This window comes from Ursus arctos, unplaced genomic scaffold (assembly GCF_023065955.2).
Source record: "Ursus arctos isolate Adak ecotype North America unplaced genomic scaffold, UrsArc2.0 scaffold_16, whole genome shotgun sequence".
NCBI lineage: Eukaryota > Metazoa > Chordata > Mammalia > Carnivora > Ursidae > Ursus > Ursus arctos.
This window is the reverse complement of record NW_026622830.1, coordinates 8,761,242-8,778,565: the sequence shown is the minus strand read 5'-3', so window position 1 is coordinate 8,778,565 and position 17,324 is coordinate 8,761,242. Positions and strand designations below refer to the sequence as shown.

The following is a 17,324-nucleotide window of genomic DNA, read 5'->3' as shown; positions in this document are numbered from 1 at the left end:
CTCCGCGAAGTTTTCTTATTGGTGAGGTTGGTCCCAGAGAGGGGAGTGGGTGGTGAGGACCATGGATGCTCTCATCAAACAGACCAGAGACACGTTGTGACTCCGCAGCCCTAGCTCTGTGGCCTTGGGCAAATGTCTTAGCCTTAGAGCCTCAGTTTTATCATAGTTCCTACTTGGTGCGGATAACCAGACAAAATGAAAGAAGGCATTTGCGGTGGTCAGCAGAGCTCCTAGGAGATAGTTTCTGCTCAAGAAATGGCCATCTTCAGCAGCCGCAGCAGGAACCTTTGGAGTTCCTGGCTGGAGCTGCCTTCTTCCCAACAAAACCCCCCTCTTCTAACTCCCTCTGCCTGCCTCGCAGGGCGGACCTCCATGCCTGAGCTCTCTTTTCCAAGCTTTCTTGCTGGTGAATGGAAACACCCGTGCTCCACCTTAGGGTTTCTCCCAAGGGCCCACCTGCATTAAGAGGGGAGAGAGAGGCTCACAAGGAAAGGAAGCATTGCACTGAGCTCATGCAAGCCTTGCAAATCCAAGACGGACTCTCCTTTGCTTTGGTACTTTAGTTACATTTTATCCACGTGGCTCTGAGAAGGCCAGGTGAAGGAAATGAACACATGGGCATCAATAGTCGCTTTCCCCATCTCTGTTGATGGATATTTGCCCATTAATTCCCTTTGCACCCGCTCTCTTCTGCCTTCATTTTCCCTATGCAATTACTGGTCCTAAATCCTCTCAGAGAAGGGAAAGCATGCATCTCCAATAGCATTTTGCATCTACAAATCAAACGTATAATTGGCATCTCCTGACGGGTACCCACAAATCACAAAGCATTTGAAATTACAGGCACAAGATCGAGAGGGCATTTTCAGCCTTGTCTGAAAAGGTCTTCATAAACCTGTTTGAGAATAATAAGATATACCCCAAATCTCCCATTCCAACACCATTTGCTATTATTTTAAAATCATTATGTTTGCCGAGCTTACATAATTTTTCAGCTATCAATGGAAGATTTTATTCGATACTCCATAATCTCTCTTCCTGCTGTGCGACTCTCTACAAATAAAAATGTTATAACAAAAAGACACAGGCTATCAAACCTATAATGGCCATGCATCTAAATTACCCGTGAGCACTCAAAAATGATTTATTAAGATAATCGTATGCCAGGATATCCCAGTGTCTTGGGAAACCTTACCACAGAGATGCCAAGGGTCAAGTCTAGTTTTCTTATGAGCCAACGTCCTTCTCTGGAGAGGTCTGTCTTTGTAGGATTTGAATTTCCATCCAGCTTTCTTGAAAGTCCTACCTATGAATTTAGCGACTGTCTCACTATCAGAGTATTGAAGTGATACTCCTTAAACGTGAGAATTAGTAACTTGGGATCCTAGACGTTTATAAAGATTTGTGACTCCTGACAATTAAAAAAAAAGAGCATGAGATAGCACAAAAGACAGCATTTGGCTTTTTCCCGTGTCCATTGCCTGCAGTTCGTAAAAGCATAAATTCGGTTACTATTCCACACTCCGCATCGGAAGCACTTAGTCTAAGCGGGGAAATTGGGATGGCAAGTGTCACCTGTCATCTTATCTCATCTCTTCTTCTCCTGTCGCAGGCTACGCCCAGGAGGAACAGCTGAAGGAAGAGGAGGAGATAAAAGAAGAAGAGGAGGAAGAGGAGGACAGTGGTTCGGGAGCTCAGCTTCAGGGCAGCAATGACCCCGGGACAGACGAGGAGCTAGAAACGGGCCCAGAGCAGAAGGGCTGCTTCAGCTACCAGAACTCTCCCGGAAGCCACTTGTCCAATCAGGACGCGGAGAATGAGTCTCTGCTGAGCGATGCGAGCGATCAGGTGTCAGACGCCAAGAGCGTCTGCGGTCGGGATGCCCCGGACCGGAAAGCCGGCGCGCACCCCAAGCTGCCCAACGAAAGCCACAACTGCATGGATAAAATGACCGCCGTCTACGCCAACATCCTGTCGGATTCCTACTGGTCGGGCCTGGGCCTGGGCTTCAAGCTGTCCAGCGGCGAGCGGCGGAATTGTGACACCCGCAATGGCAGCAACAAGAGCGACTTCGATTGGCACCAAGACGCGCTGTCCAAAAGCCTCCAGCAGCACCTGCCTTCCCGACCGGTGGGGAAGCCCAGCCTGTTCAGCTCGGTGCAGCTCTACCGGCAGAGCAGCAAGATGGGCGGGACCGTGTTCACCGGGGCCAGCAGGTTCCGCTGCCGCCAGTGCAGCGCCGCCTACGACACCCTGGTGGAGCTGACCGTGCACATGAACGAAACGGGCCACTACCAAGATGACAACCGCAAGAAGGACAAGCTGCGCCCCGCCAGCTACTCGAAGCCCCGGAAGAGGGCTTTCCAGGACATGGACAAGGAGGACGCTCAGAAGGTTCTCAAGTGCATGTTTTGCGGTGACTCCTTCGATTCCCTCCAAGATCTGAGCGTCCACATGATAAAAACAAAACATTACCAAAAAGTGCCTTTGAAGGAGCCAGTCCCCACCATTTCCTCGAAAATGGTCACCCCGGCCAAGAAACGCGTCTTCGACGTCAATCGACCGTGTTCCCCCGATTCGACCACGGGCTCGTTGGCAGATCCGTTTTCCTCCCAGAAGCCCGCCGGCCTGCAGCTGTCGTCCAACAACCGCTACGGCTACCAGAACGGCGCCAGCTACACCTGGCAGTTCGAGGCCTGCAAGTCCCAGATTCTCAAGTGCATGGAGTGCGGCAGCTCACACGACACACTGCAGCAGCTCACCACCCACATGATGGTCACGGGCCACTTCCTCAAGGTCACCAGCTCGGCCTCCAAGAAGGGCAAGCAGCTGGTGCTGGACCCACTGGCCGTGGAGAAGATGCAGTCGCTGTCCGACGCCCCGAGCAGTGACTCACTGGCTCCCAAGCCATCGGGTAACACGGCTGCAGATGGGGCGGCCTCCACAACCGAGCTGAAGAAAGAGGGCAAGAAGGAAAAACCGGAGGAGGTCAACAAGGAGGAGAAGGTCATGAAACGGGAGGAGTACGAAGACCCTCTGCAAAAGCCTTTAGACCCCACCATGAAGTATCAGTACCTGAGGGAGGAGGATTTGGAGGACGGTGCCAAGGGCGGAGGGGACATTTTGAAGTCGTTGGAAAACACCGTCACCACAGCCATCAACAAAGCCCAGAACGGGGCTCCCAGCTGGAGTGCGTACCCCAGCATCCACGCAGCCTACCAGCTGTCGGAGGGCGCCAAGCCCGCTCTGCCCATGGGATCCCAGGTCCTGCAGATTCGACCTAACCTCACCAACAAGCTAAGGCCAATTGCACCAAAGTGGAAAGTGATGCCGCTCGTCTCCGTGCCCACCAACCTGGCCCCCTACACCCAGGTGAAGAAGGAGCCCGACGACAAAGAGGAGGCGGCGAAGGAGTGCGGGAAAGAAAGCCCCCAGGAGGAGGCATCGCCTTTCGGCCACAGTGAGGGGGACGCTTTCTCCAAAAGCGAAACCCCTTCAGAATCCAAGAAGGCCGAGCCTTGCCTCCTGAAGGAGGAGGCCAGGCTGGTGGAGGAGGGCGGTGAGCCCGAGAGACGGCCGTCCCTGGAGCCCGCGGCCTCTCTCAGCAACGGGTGCGCCTTCCCCACGCGGGCGCCGGCCCTGCCGTGCGTCAACCCGCTCAGCGCCCTGCAGTCCGTCCTCAACAATCACTTGGGCAAGGCCACCGAACCCCTGCGCTCCCCTTCCTGCTCCAGCCCGAGCTCAAGCACAATTTCGATGTTCCACAAGTCGAATCTCGGCGTCATGGACAAGCCGGGCTTGAGTCCTGCCCCCACGCGGCCGGCCAGCGTGTCCAGGCGCTACCTGTTCGAGAGCAACGATCAGCCCATCGACCTGACCAAGTCCAAAAGCAAGAAAGCCGAGTCCTCGCAAGCACAATCCTGCACGTCCCCACCTCAGAAGCACGCTCTGTCTGACATCGCCGACATGGTCAAGGTCCTCCCCAAAGCCACCACCCCAAAGCCCGCCGCTTCCTCGCGGGGCCCCCCCGTGAAGCTGGAAATGGATGTCAGGCGCTTCGAGGACGTCTCCAGCGAGGTCTCGACTTTGCATAAAAGGAAAGGCAGGCAGTCCAACTGGAACCCTCAGCATCTCCTGATCCTGCAGGCGCAGTTCGCCTCGAGCCTCTTCCAGACATCCGAGGGCAAGTACCTGCTGTCCGACCTGGGCCCTCAAGAGCGAATGCAGATCTCCAAGTTCACGGGGCTCTCGATGACCACCATCAGCCACTGGCTGGCAAACGTCAAGTACCAACTTCGGAAAACGGGCGGGACGAAGTTTCTGAAAAACATGGACAAAGGACACCCTATCTTTTATTGCAGTGACTGTGCCTCCCAGTTTAGAACCCCTTCTACCTACATCAGTCACTTAGAGTCGCACCTAGGTTTCCAAATGAAGGACATGACCCGCATGGCCGTGGAACAGCAAAGCAAGGTGGAACAAGAGATCTCCCGGGTGTCGTCGGCACAGAGGTCTCCGGAAACACTAGCTGGCGAAGAGGACACAGACTCTAAATTCAAGTGTAAGTTGTGCTGTCGGACATTTGTGAGCAAACATGCAGTAAAACTCCACCTAAGCAAAACGCACAGCAAGTCACCCGAGCACCATTCACAGTTTGTAACAGACGTGGATGAAGAATAGCTCTCCAGGTATGGGTTTGCTCGCAGGTGATGGGACAGTAGCTTGTGAGGAGCTTCTTGCTGGGAGATGGGTCCGTTTAGAGGCAGCTCGTGTCTCTCGGTACCAAGAGGACATTAGCCTGCTGGACTAGGACTTATTTCTATGAGAGACTAGAACGTGATAAGTCCTACCCAGCTCCGTGTCTCCCGGTTAGAGTGGGTGACTAGAATGACATGGGTTCAGAGAGATGGAGTTCACAGATTACCGCTTCGTGATACGTGACCCCCTTCCTGACCCAGGGCCCAACTCTGAAGGTCCAGTCAAGGCTACCCCTCATTTTAATTAATACGTACTAATACGTACGGACTTCCGTCACTGTCCCGTTTCACCCCCTCACCTTCCCAGAGCGATGCTAGTGACTTAGAAAGTGAGGGAGGGGCGAGCAGCAGAGCGAACCTTGTAGAGTTTCTGGGGCAGCCACTATGCAGAGAATTCGGCATCAGCTCGTGAACTTTATTATTGTTATTACTTGTAATTAATGCTTTCTGCAGCTTCCTTTCGGGGCGATCGCTCCCTTCCCCTCCCGTCCCCCTGTGTCTTGCCTCCTTTAGGTTTGCTAGGAAAAAACAGCTGCCCTGTAGTCACAGGGCAGGAGAATATTCTCTGCAGAACATTGAGGTGAAGAGAGAGGGAGCTTATTGTCTTCTCCCATCTTCTGGTTTGCTTTAGGATAGACTAATGTCAGCATCCACCTTTAACCAAGACAGACACGCTGCATGCCCTTGAGAGTTTAATTTACCTAAAGAAACAGATGACTTTCTGAGCACCCATCGCCGATGCACGTGGGGTCGGTCCCACGGCTTCGAGACCATTTGTATCACATAGCATAGAAGTGCTGTGCCTTGTATAGTCACCGGTGCCCAGACTCTCTATGTCACCTCCAGGAAAGAGGACAGAGACCAAGGTCAAATACCTTGGCAGACTTTGCCACACCGGCCGCTTTCAAATGGTTTCCAGGCTGAATCTTCACACGATGCTTTCATCTCCCTTTTTTTTTTTTTTTTTTGTATTTTGTCTGCTTCCTTCTCTCTCCTCTTCAGCATGATACCCGCTCCACGCTAGAGACCTCCACACGCACTCAGGTTGTCCTCCCCCTCGGGCCCCACCCCCGACGGAGACCTGACCTGACTTAAAGCTTCAGCACGTGCGAGTCCAGCTTATGCCACGCTAGGTGACTGAGTCATTCTTTCGGTTACTTCACAATAGGAGTATCAACGGTCAGTAATAACTTACAAGCCCTCACCACCCCCTAGTGTCAGAGCATTTGCTTCTCGATAGGAGACTTTGAGACCAAGCCACAAGGGTCTGAGTACTAGCTGAGCTCCAGGAGGAGGAGGGGTACTTACATGGTGTGCGGCTTTGGGCTCACCTCGCGGTCAGGTGGGGAGATTTGCCAAGTGTGAGGATAGTCAGGATGAAATAAAGGGCGAAAATCTGGGACTGTCCCCTCGCTGAGAAGATCTAAGAGCTTCCGATGAAGGGGGGTCCCATCCTATAATGGCTCCGTGGGCCCAAATGAAGACTGTTGTTTTGTTTGCATGTTCTTATCATGATAATTAAAATGTGTTACTAGCCGATTCATCTCTTGCTTTCCAAGCATGATTTGTTCAGCTCACACCAGTGAAAGAAAAGCCACAATTCATCTATTGAATCTGTAAGTGAGCTTGGGGCTTGGCAACGTTCTATTTATTTGCTATATAACATTTTATATCTTATGTAACTTGCTATTATACTTTTCTGGTCCTTGGGGGGGAAAAAAAGGTGGATATATACAGAATACCCAGAGAGAAGAGAAATGTTTCCAATCCCATAGTGGTAGGTCCAAACCATGGTGAAGAGGACAAATAGGTAATGTTTATTTGTGCTACAATAAAGACCAATTTTCCACCTGTTAGGTTTGTAATCATTCTTTGAAAAAAATTAGTATCACTGCCAGAACATTGCGATACGTAAATAGAAAGATGGGAGAAAAAGAAAGCCTTAGACAAAATCTGAAACGTACATGTCTGTTCTAAGGAAGCAAAGGTAAACTGATCATTTGGAAAAACCTACACGAAAGACACTTAACAAATCTGTTAAATACATAGATAGAATAGCTCTTTTCTCATCCCTCTGCATTTGTACAAAATAAATATTTCGGATTTGGGCCCCTGAAGCACCACATCACAGAGCTATCATTATATGAAACCAGAGCTCCATTCTTATATAAACACCATGATGCTGTGCTCTTGAAATAGCATTTCAGAGAAACAAGTTGGAGTATTTAAGACTCATTCAAAACCATAGGAGTATCTGTGTGCTGTGTGTGCACAAAAAAATGGTGTGTGTGCATGGTGTGTTGGTGTTAATACTAAAGATATTACAACCTGCCTGACTCGCTCCCACAGTTGCACAGAGGTGGCTTTCTGATTCGCTGGCCGCGTAGGGAAGCATTCCTTCACCTGCAACGTCCTTCTTTAGAATGACGTCCATGCAGTATCTTACCCACTGCTTAGAACTATGCAGATATGTTTTTAAATGATTACAAAATGAGATCGCTGTTATCCGGAACTCTAATTTTAGTCGGTATGCATGATAGCACAAATTGTACAACATGACATGATGTTTTAGAAAGCATGGTCAAGGTCTTATGGAAAATTTGGGAGGCTTACCATATCTGTGTTCTGTGAGACGCAAATTGTGTCCTAAATTTTCTTTCCTTTCTTAGGTAGGTCTTAAATCCTGCAAAATGCTCTGCCAAATAGTAAAAGCAACTTTTCATGAAAAATTAATTAGATAATATGAAATGTGCATCCCTATTTTAGGACAGAAGTAATCTAAAACAATTTCAGTAAGTATCTGCATATACCTTTAAAAACCACCTGGTCTCGAATAATAGAAATTAAACAAAGAGCAAATCAATGAGTCTAAAATGCACAAGGACTTGAAATGATAGTCATTATCGTGTAATACAGAGCATACGTTTTATAGCACACCTAGCCTTGAAATTGGGGGCAAGAATGAATTCTAGTCCAATAAGCTGCCACCTTTGCTGTGGGTGATTTGATAAAAACACATGTCCAGGGTGAACAGCATGTAAACTTGCCAAGTAAAATACAGGGTGCCCAGTTAAATTTGAATTTCAGATACACGACAACTAAGTTTTTAGATTAAGCATGTCCCAAACATCGCCAGGGCCCTATTTTTACTGAAAAAGGTACTCACTGTTTATCTGAGATTCAAATTTTACTGGGCGTTCTGTATTTTTATTTGCTAAATCAGGCAACCCTAACGACATGGATTATATGGTATTCTGGAAAAAGCAAAATGGGCTGGATTAATTAATGTCTATAAGAGGCATCACCCTTTCATTCATCCATTAAATAAATATTCCTCCCTCCCTCCCTCCCTCCCTTCCTCTCTCCTTCCTTTTCCCCTCCCTGCATTTCTTTCCTCTTACAACAAACGTTGGTTTTGCTTTTACTATGCACCAGCCCCTACTCCACAGTGGCTATGTAATGGTGAACCAGCAGACATGCTGGTTATAATAGCCAAATGTGCTGGCCCGGCGGCAAGCGCTTTACAAACATTATTCCACTTTATTCTCACCAACAGCCCTATAAGGTAGGGGTTGATTCAACCGTGTAACAGGGGAGGAAAAGGAGGCAGAGAGATTCTGCATGAATTCCTACAATCTCATAACCTCGCTCATTCATTATCACCTATCCAGAAGGCTATCACTCCAGGCCACACACCGCGCTAATCCCAGGGAATGACCCAGGGACCAGAGCAAGAGTCTGCCTTTTAGGCTCGCGGTAGACACACAGATGGGCGGCCCTGGGGTAAACGCTGAATGGAGTACACAAGAGGGGCATCAGCCTGATCCCTGGGGGGGGGGGGGGAGCCCAGGAGGGGAATGATGGTTTCGGGGGCCCTGTGATGTTAGAGCCTCCTCCAGCTGCCCAGGATCTCGGGCTTGGGTGCAAATCCTAACTCATCCACTCTCCCTAAGATATGGCCCACTTCTGTGTCTATAAGATGGGGACACAGTTCTTCCCTCATAGAAAATGTGCGAGAATGAACTAAGCCTGTGCAACCCTCTTCCAGAAAGCCTGGCAACAAGTAGGTTCACAGGAAAAGTTAGACCTCCCCAGTGCCTGTAGGCTTCTACCGCGTTCTTCAGCCTCACCTAAAGTGTGTAGGACCTGTGGGTTCTCCCCAGGGGCCCCCATGGAAACCTTAGCTTGTTATTTGTTCACAATGGTAGCAAATGGCAGCAAAACTCCGCTTATTGGCTTCCTCCACAAGCCGGGCACGGCGATTCAGGCCATTCTGATTTTGCAATGAGCTCTGAGGGCTTCGTGATCTGTCCGTGAGCACACGGTCAGTGCAGAGACGGACTCAAGCCCGGGACTGCTCCGCACTCATCACCTTCTTCTGTCTCTTGGCTTCCCCGCCACCTTGCCTGATGGTTTCTAGGTGCTACCCGTGGCCACGTGGACATCTAACAGCCCAGAAAAAGGCTGCAACCGTGACACACGAGCTAGAGATAGGCAAGAGCTCCCCTGAGCTTCTCAGAGGCTCCAGCTGCAAACCGAATATTGAAACTCGGGGGACCTAGGACCCGCCCACAGGGTGAAGCAAAACATCCTTGCTCTCCTGACTGATGCCCTGGTCCAGTCAGGCAATTAGACGTTTACCATATAGCATCTAACCAAGGAATGACCCGAATTCCAGTGAAAATATACATGTACCAGATTTTTATTTTTTTGATCCTCATCCTGAATCTCATTTGGGGGAAACAAAATGAGAATTCAGAAACAGGGTCAGCTATGAGACTCGCGCATTTCCAACACAGCAAGAAACAAATGTGTCGTCTGTTTTAATGTTTCCATTTTATGCAAGCGGTCTGGCTTACCTCCCTCGCGCATCAGCGGTCCCCCTCTCCGTTGCACTGTCCCCCTCTTTGGGAACCTTCGAAATCTCAATCCTGACGTGTATAATTTGGTGCTTTAATATAGAGTAACATTATTTTTCATTTACTCCAATCTGCCATCAGTATCATCTTTTCATTTAACCAGATGCAATTCTTTTTTCTTTCGCTAAATTGAAAATCCATGAGCGACAGGGAGTGCAATGTTTTAATTAGCTCATATTTTTTATATGGATTTATGTCTTTAAAATACATTTGTGTAATTCTTCAGCTAAATTAAAAACGTCTTTCCGCGAAAGTGAGGAGGGGAAAATAAAGAGCTGAATTGTGTCATTAGCTTAGGTAGATACAGATGGAGAGCAGGACCTGGGGGGGGGGGGGGGACACACAGCAATTGCTAGAGCTTCTGCCTGGGCCGATTCCGAACTCGCCCCTTCATTTAAAGAAGTCGTTCTCTATAAAGATTTCATGGAAACGGCTTGAGGAGGGATTTTTCTTTTTTTTGAAGGCCCCTAGTAAGTAAACAAGCAGCTACCTTCAACGAACTAATTTGAAACCGAACCAGCCGCCAAACAAAACAGGCGGAAAAAAAAAAAAGAAGTCATAATGATAAACAGTTTCCCCTGCATTTCTCTCTTTGTCTTTTTTTTTTTTTTAACTATCAAGTTTAAAGCTTTCCACGGTGCTTTTTTTCTACTTTATAGGAGACAAGTGACATTCTGTGGTAAATGGGAGGAAAAGCCATGCAGAACTGAAATCTCTCTAATGCACTGACACTAACTTGCCCTCTATTGTTGGAAGCGAGCAGGCACTCATGATTGTTCATCAAACGGCTCCTAATGCAGTTAAAGTATTCAGCTATAATTTCTCCTTGCATTTATAATTACTGTCATAGACTGCACACCTCGGTGAGCAGATTAAAGCTATAAACTATTTAGCCACGGCTCTAAGACGAGGAACTTGATTTGTCTGGCAGGAATTATTTGTTAGAGAGCTTGACACTTCACATAAAAATGACTCAACTTGATGAAGAACAATGCGGTTTGAGCAATGCAGGGATTTTAAATCAGTCTTGACGCCACGCCCTGCTAGCATCGCAGGGCAGTTTGGTAAATGATATGTGGGCCACGGAGATCACGTTAGGGGCACCAGAATAGAAGAGGATGTGGTGTGCAGCTGCTTTCTTTCCAGACTCTTCCTCTGAAAGAACAGGAGTTGGTTGAAAATCAGTGCATGTCATGTTCTCCCATTAAATCCAGTGTAAATGTTACACGAGGCTCACCGGGCAGAAAAAAGGGGCTGCCAGGAGCTCAAGGCGCGCGTCACCTTTGGGGGCCCTGGAGAACTTTGTGCTGCTGTCGAGAGCACGTGCCCCCCAAAGCCCAGGAAGCCAGGGCTACGTGGAAAGCGCTGGTGGTGGTTTTTTCTGGAATGGTCCTTATTTCTTTGGTCTTTTTATTTGGTTTTTGTTGTTGTTTACCTGCAGGAGGCATAGCATCTACTGAGGCAAGGAGGGCATTCCTTTGGGGGTCATCTTCTAGGGATGCTGTGAAAACTTAAAAAAAAAAAAATCCATGTTCAGGTTGACGAGCAAGACCGGCAGAGACCAGGTGGCGGTAAAAGCAGGTCGTTTCTTCCTCTTCCCGTTTGTGTTGCGAATTTGCTAAAATAGTGTGCGGGCAGAGCTCAGCCCTGGATCCGGACCACAAAGCGGCTGCTGAATGAACTTCACCCTCCTCTTGATCCCCCGCCTTGATCCCACCTGCCTCAGAAAAATCCCCTTCTGTTTGCTAAAGGCTTAGATCAAGATGTGGGATGGGTGGTACCATTTTATTTGAAGAAATCAGGAGAGACTATGAGGACAGATTTAATTGAATCAGCTCTGGGCGGTTGGGGGGGCAGCGGGAGGCATGGAACTATCGGGTGGGGTTTGAGTGCCCCGAGAAAGCACGGAAGATAGCCTTACCCTGCATTTCTTTCCCTCTGATTTCTGCTTTTTCTCTCTGCCACCGGCTACCCTTGAAAAATTGCACTTGCTGCAGTCCCAACTCACCAGTGGCTATGCCATGCTTAGGAAGGTCTGCACTGGAATCTCGATGCAGGTAACGATGGTGGTGACGTTGATTAGATGTGGTAAGGAAACAGTGCTGGGCAGTGTCGCTACCGCTGCCGTCCCCGCCGCGATGCACACCGACAGAGGGTTCATCTATTGCGCCTTTATGGTGTCCCAGCTCTTGTACTAGGGTCGTCCACGCGTATTACCTCACTCAATCTTACCTCAAAACTCTACAAAGAAGGAATGATAATGACACCCAGCTGACGGGTGAGGAAACCAGCCCTCAGACAGGCGAGGCGATCCCCAAGATCACGCAGCCAGTACGTGGTAGAGCTGGAACTCGAGGATGGGCCGATGAATGATTGACCTCAAGCCAGAATTTTGGCCGAAACTTCTCCCCGCGCCTTTCTGGTATCTCTGGGGTTAAATTCTATTGGGCGCTGCACCAAAGTGGGAGGTGTGAAGCCGTCCCCAAGTTACTGGCAGGGGAGAGAAGTGGAGGGGGCAAATACATATATATATATATATATATATATATATATATTTATTTCAACATCCTGAAAGCCCCAATCTTTGACATAGACAACTTTCTCCCTCTCGGGCCCTCCAGCAAATCGGCACTTTCACCGTGCCTGGTTTTATCTGGTAATTTTTTCATCTATGGAGAAAAAAATGATGTTTCAGGTTATGTTATTTTCAATGCTACATTACTCGATTTCACAGTCAAATAATTCTATTTTTGTTCACCAGAGGATTTTGTCATGTTTAATTGTTTATGACTCCCTCCTCCCCCCATATTTGCCGTAGCCTCCACTTCCCCCGTGCCTCCTTCCTGTGGATTCTCTCGTGTGCGGTAACCATGGAGATGGGTCCCTATTGGGTAGCATTTGCTCTGGCTTAGAAGTCAGAGGACCAATCAGGACCTCATCATCCCTGAAATGCAAGAACGGAAAGTGAGAGGACGCTGGAGTGGAGGGAAGGCCTGTCACTAAGTCTCAGGAGACAGGACTTCCTGATGCCTAGAAATCCCACGAGGGAAGCATCATGCAGCTAAATTCAGGGGGAGGTACGTGGGCTCTGGAGCCACTGAGGCCTGGGCCCTGGGGCCGCATCTCCACTTCCTAGCTGAGAGACCCAGGGCAGGTCACGTCACTTCTCTGACCCTCAGCTGCCTCTTCTGTCAAGTGGCCGTGTGAAGGCTGGCTTCACGTATGCTGTAAGGATAAAATTAAAGAAAATCTACCAGTGTCTTCCTGGTACAATATCAGGCACATAGAAATGATCCATTAAAGAGAGCTACTCATAATTGTTAAAATATAGCAGCCCTAGAATCAAGGGTGGGTTAGCGTGTCTAAGGATTTTAATTCTAATAGCAACAGCCACCATTATAATGTGCTGCGACCCAGTCACATTTTGTGTCTCAGGAACATCCGCTGGGGAAGGACAAATGTGAAAATATGCATCACACAGTAGACATTACATGTTGAGGATGGTGGCCCGTGCGAGGACTGCAGTGGTGAGGGACGCAGAGACAGGCTCTGTCCTCAGAACGCTGACAGTCGGTCACGGAAGAACATGGCAGCACCGAGGCTTACACTGAGCTCAGTGCTGTCGCAGGGAGAGCACTGAGCGAGTGGGAGCTGAGAGGGTTGGAGGATGTCTGATCCAATCAGCAGAGATCTAGGCTGCATCTGGAACGAGAAATGGAACTAGCAGGTGGAAAAGGAAGAGGGCAACAGGGCAAAAGGAATTGGCAAGAGGAATACCTCGTAAATGAGGTCAATCGGGGGGTTTGTTCCAGAAAATGCACATTGTTCAGTATGACTGGAGCTGTGTTTGGGGGAGAAGATGGCATAGAGGGGACACTGATCAGGAAGGGAAGCTGGTGGATATACATATGATGGCTCCTACTCAAGGAGCCTCTACCTTTTGAGCCTCATGGAGACAGATGTTCAATACAGGTTTACTTTATTGAAATAGTCAAACATCATTTCCATGAGGTTGACTTTGTAGGGCTTGGACGAGGTGGAGCACTGGGGTCTTCCCTGCAGGTGAACATGGCGTCCACCTCTAAGGTCCAGGAAGCCAGGGGCTGCCTCTGATTAGCTCCCCATGCACAGACTCTATAAATATATGAAAGAAGTGGGGGGTGGGGACAGTATCTAGGAGGTGGTCATAACTTCCTGTGACATGCCCCATGTGCGAAATGACGGTAATACCTGTGTCACTCAGCAGTCAGGCAGACCGAAGAGATAAAGCACATGGACCCCTTAGCATAGAGCACAGCACGTAATAGAAGCCCCAAAGGAAGGAATCTTCGGTCTCCGTGCAGCCCAGCAAAGTGCGAGAAAGTGAGAAGCATTCCCAGCCCACTGTCAAATGATCTGCCCAGAGGACTAACATTGCCGTGAGGGCTAAGCAATGCCTGTTTTTGAGGTGTGCTCACCACGGGAGCAGAGTCCATCGAGGCCTTCAGGTGACTGAGTCAAGCCGTTCTGCGTTCTCTGCTCCAGGAGGATCAGAGACCGTCATTCGCTTGTCCTTTTTTTTTTTTTTTTTTTTTAAGATTTTATTTATTTATTCAACAGAGATAGAGGCAGCCAGCGAGAGAGGGAACACAGCAGGGGAGTGGGAGAGGAAGAAGCAGGCTCATAGCAGAGGAACCCAATGTGGGACTCGATCCCATAACGCCGGGATCACGCCCTGAGCCGAAGGCAGACGCTTAACCGCTGTGCCACCCAGGCGCCCCTCATTCGCTTGTCCTTTAATTCCCACTGCTGTACAAGCCGCCATGAGCCGGGCTCTAGCCTAAGTGCTGAGCTACGCCCCCAGAGGAAAGGAAACAAGGTCTTGCCTTCTAATCAGACGACACACGTTGATAATAATACCAACAGCTCACATTTTGGCGCTCATAAATAAAAGTAACAATTCCTGAGAACATGGGGCTGCCAAGGGAATACAGCGTAGTGTGAGGGACAATGACAGGCCACCTACTTTAGACGGGAGGAGCAGGGGTCAGGGAAGGAAAATGAGGAGGTTGAGAAGGAGCCGGTCATGTGACAACTTGAGGGCAGAACATCCCAGGTGGGCAAACAGGAGAAGGGTTGGTGCATCTGATTCAGGGAAAGGTCAGTGTCGGGCTGGGGCTGGAGGGGTCGGGGTGCGGTTGGGGTGGAGTGAGGACATGAGGCAAGTCAGGGCTTTGTAGAACATCTCAAGAACTTTAGACGTTTTTCCCCCAAGCCCAGTGAGAAGCCGTTGAAGGGGTTTACGAGGTCAAGGGCATGATCTACTTTACCCTTCAGAAGACCGCTGTGGTTACGGAGTGCGGAGTGGCTGAGAGTGGTCAAGGGCAAAGGTAGGAGGCCAGTGAGGAGGTGAAGGGAAAGACAGGGGTGATCTGGAGGCAGTGAAGGCAGGGTGCATGGAGAGCCCCAAGTGGCCTGCGGGGGTTCCCGGCCACGCATAACCAGGCTTGCCTAGGAAGGAGAAGGTACATCGAACAGAGAAGTCATGTGGAACATTAGGACAAATTTGGCTTTATAAGGTGGGACCTGCCAGGGTTGGGCTTCTAGATACAACTGCTCTTCTCCGACCTCCCCGGACTGCCCCCAACTCCTAAGTGAGCCGTTACTGCCTGTTTCCCGAGGAGAATCCATTTCTTGATAAAAGTAAGCCACGATTTTTATGCTTCTCCAGGAATTATGAAGTACAAAACAAGGCATCCCTGCTGTGCTTGCCTTCCTATTTTTCAATCCTAATTTAATTCCTCTCTCCTTTCTGTGATTCAGCGCACCCCCCCTCTCCAAGCATCAACCCTAGGTGGTCCCGACTCCAACAGAAGATTTACTGGCAAGATGAAATGGAGGAACACATTGTTTTTTCAAGATGATTTAATGACCTTTTTGGCATCCCCATGACTGCTGAAATCTTCTGTAATTATTCAGTTTGGCGGCAGAGAGTTCTGTTGATCAGAGGAAGGCTGATGTGGATGTCAAATGTCAATAAATTTGCAATCCGTAATTGCAACCACTTGATGCTGGAGCGGACTGGGAAATGGCTTGGTCACAAGGCCATAAGTGGTTGAACCAATACAAACACCAAAGGATCTCGTGCGTTACATGTGCAAAATCACCACGCTATCTTTCCCTCTTACACCAGCTCACTTTCTCTGTCCCTGCCTTGTTTTCCTCCCTGTGTCTGTCACCGTCACCATCCCCTTCTCTGGAGATGGGCGTGCTGCATATCTGACCGTCCAAAGCCCTCGGGTCCATCTCCACCCAGTGCCAGCGATGCTGTTAACACAGCGATGGGTTCTTCCAGAGAATCTCCATCAGCTCTTTTTGGTCGTGCAGTTCAGGTCCGTTTGGCCCTTGCTGGAGATAAAGCATTGATTTTTTTCTGCTTTGCTTGCTTTCCGACAGCATGGTTTATATCGGAAAGGTCTATGTCAGGAATTAGAGAACATTCGTAACAATGGGGAAAAATACCCTAATATAAATATACCATTTGTGGGCTTGCACTTTGACAAGTGCAAGTGAACTGGAAGATGCTAGAAAAGCTCTGAAGTCATGGAAACATGGAACAGAGGCATTTGCTTTAATGACTCATCTAATTCCTTGAGCTCACCTTATCAAGTTGTAACCTCTGAATCTCTAAGTTCCTAGTTCAAAAATGCAGAGTCTCCTCTGTCCTCGTGTTAATTTTTAAATTATATATCATTGTAGAGAGGCCCTTGTGGTGAACATGACGAGCCATTTTCGCATCTGAAATGGGGAATTATAACTGAACATTAGTGATTGCTTATAAATCATTGCGAGCAAAGTGGCATCTGTAACCACATGGTTTAAGCTGGGGAGAAATGCAGTGCCTGAGAAAGGGGACTCAGAAAGGAGAAGGTGATTTTCAAGAGAGGAGGTTGCAAGCTGATGATCACGAATACCTCGGTGCACAGAGCAATCCCCGGGACCCCAGTGCACCTGATTCGCGTTTTGTCTGAAGCTGGGATTCTGTTCTGTGGCTGCCTTTTCTTTTTCTTGGAGCCATTTTTTTTTAAAGTGGAAAGTTTCTTGGAGGTTGAGAAGGGGTCCTAAGGCTCCCTAGGAATCAGCAGAAAGGCAGGAGGACGTGTGAATTTCTTAGCCTATCTGCCAGGCAGCTGGAACATGAGCCAGGCACGGGGTTTGGGAATATGGGTGCTATGTCCCCCCCTCGCTGGAGAGCACTGGAGAGGTTTGTGGCTTTGAATCCACGTTCCACGGTTCCCTAGCAGTAAGAGCAAATGCTTAATCTGTCTAAGATGCAGTTTCTTTATCTATAAAACAGGGGTAACTCTCCTACGTCGGGGCTTGTTAGACAGGATTGCAGGAGACAATCCTGGGAAAGGCTCTAAGCCAATGGTTCTCAAACTTGAGAATCATCTGGAGGGTTTGTTAAAACCCAGAGGGCTAAACCCATTCCCTGGATCGTCAGATTCAGTGCTCTTGGGTGGGGTCAGATAATTTGAATTTCTTTTTTTTTTTTTTAAGATTTTATTTTTATTTATTAATTTGGCAGAGAGACAGCCAGTGAGAGAGGGAACATAGCAGGGGGAGTGGGAGAGGAAGAAGCAGGCTCCTAGTGGAGGAGCCTGATGTG

General features: G+C 48.9%; 1 protein-coding gene across 2 annotated transcripts in view; it reads left to right on the top strand.

The window, feature by feature from the left end:
• Positions 1-17,324, top strand: part of TSHZ2 (teashirt zinc finger homeobox 2) — a 434,023-nt gene that overhangs the window by 253,033 nt on the left and 163,666 nt on the right. Inside the window, exon 2 of one of the 2 annotated variants that reach the window (XM_026503760.4) lies at positions 1,613-4,688. In XM_026503760.4, the coding sequence (XP_026359545.1) occupies positions 1,613-4,680 (3,068 nt within the window). In that variant the 3' untranslated portion in view covers positions 4,681-4,688. Of the gene's footprint in view, positions 1-1,612; positions 6,611-17,324 lie in introns of those variants that run through there. The other variant, XM_026503758.4, reaches the window with a different exon arrangement.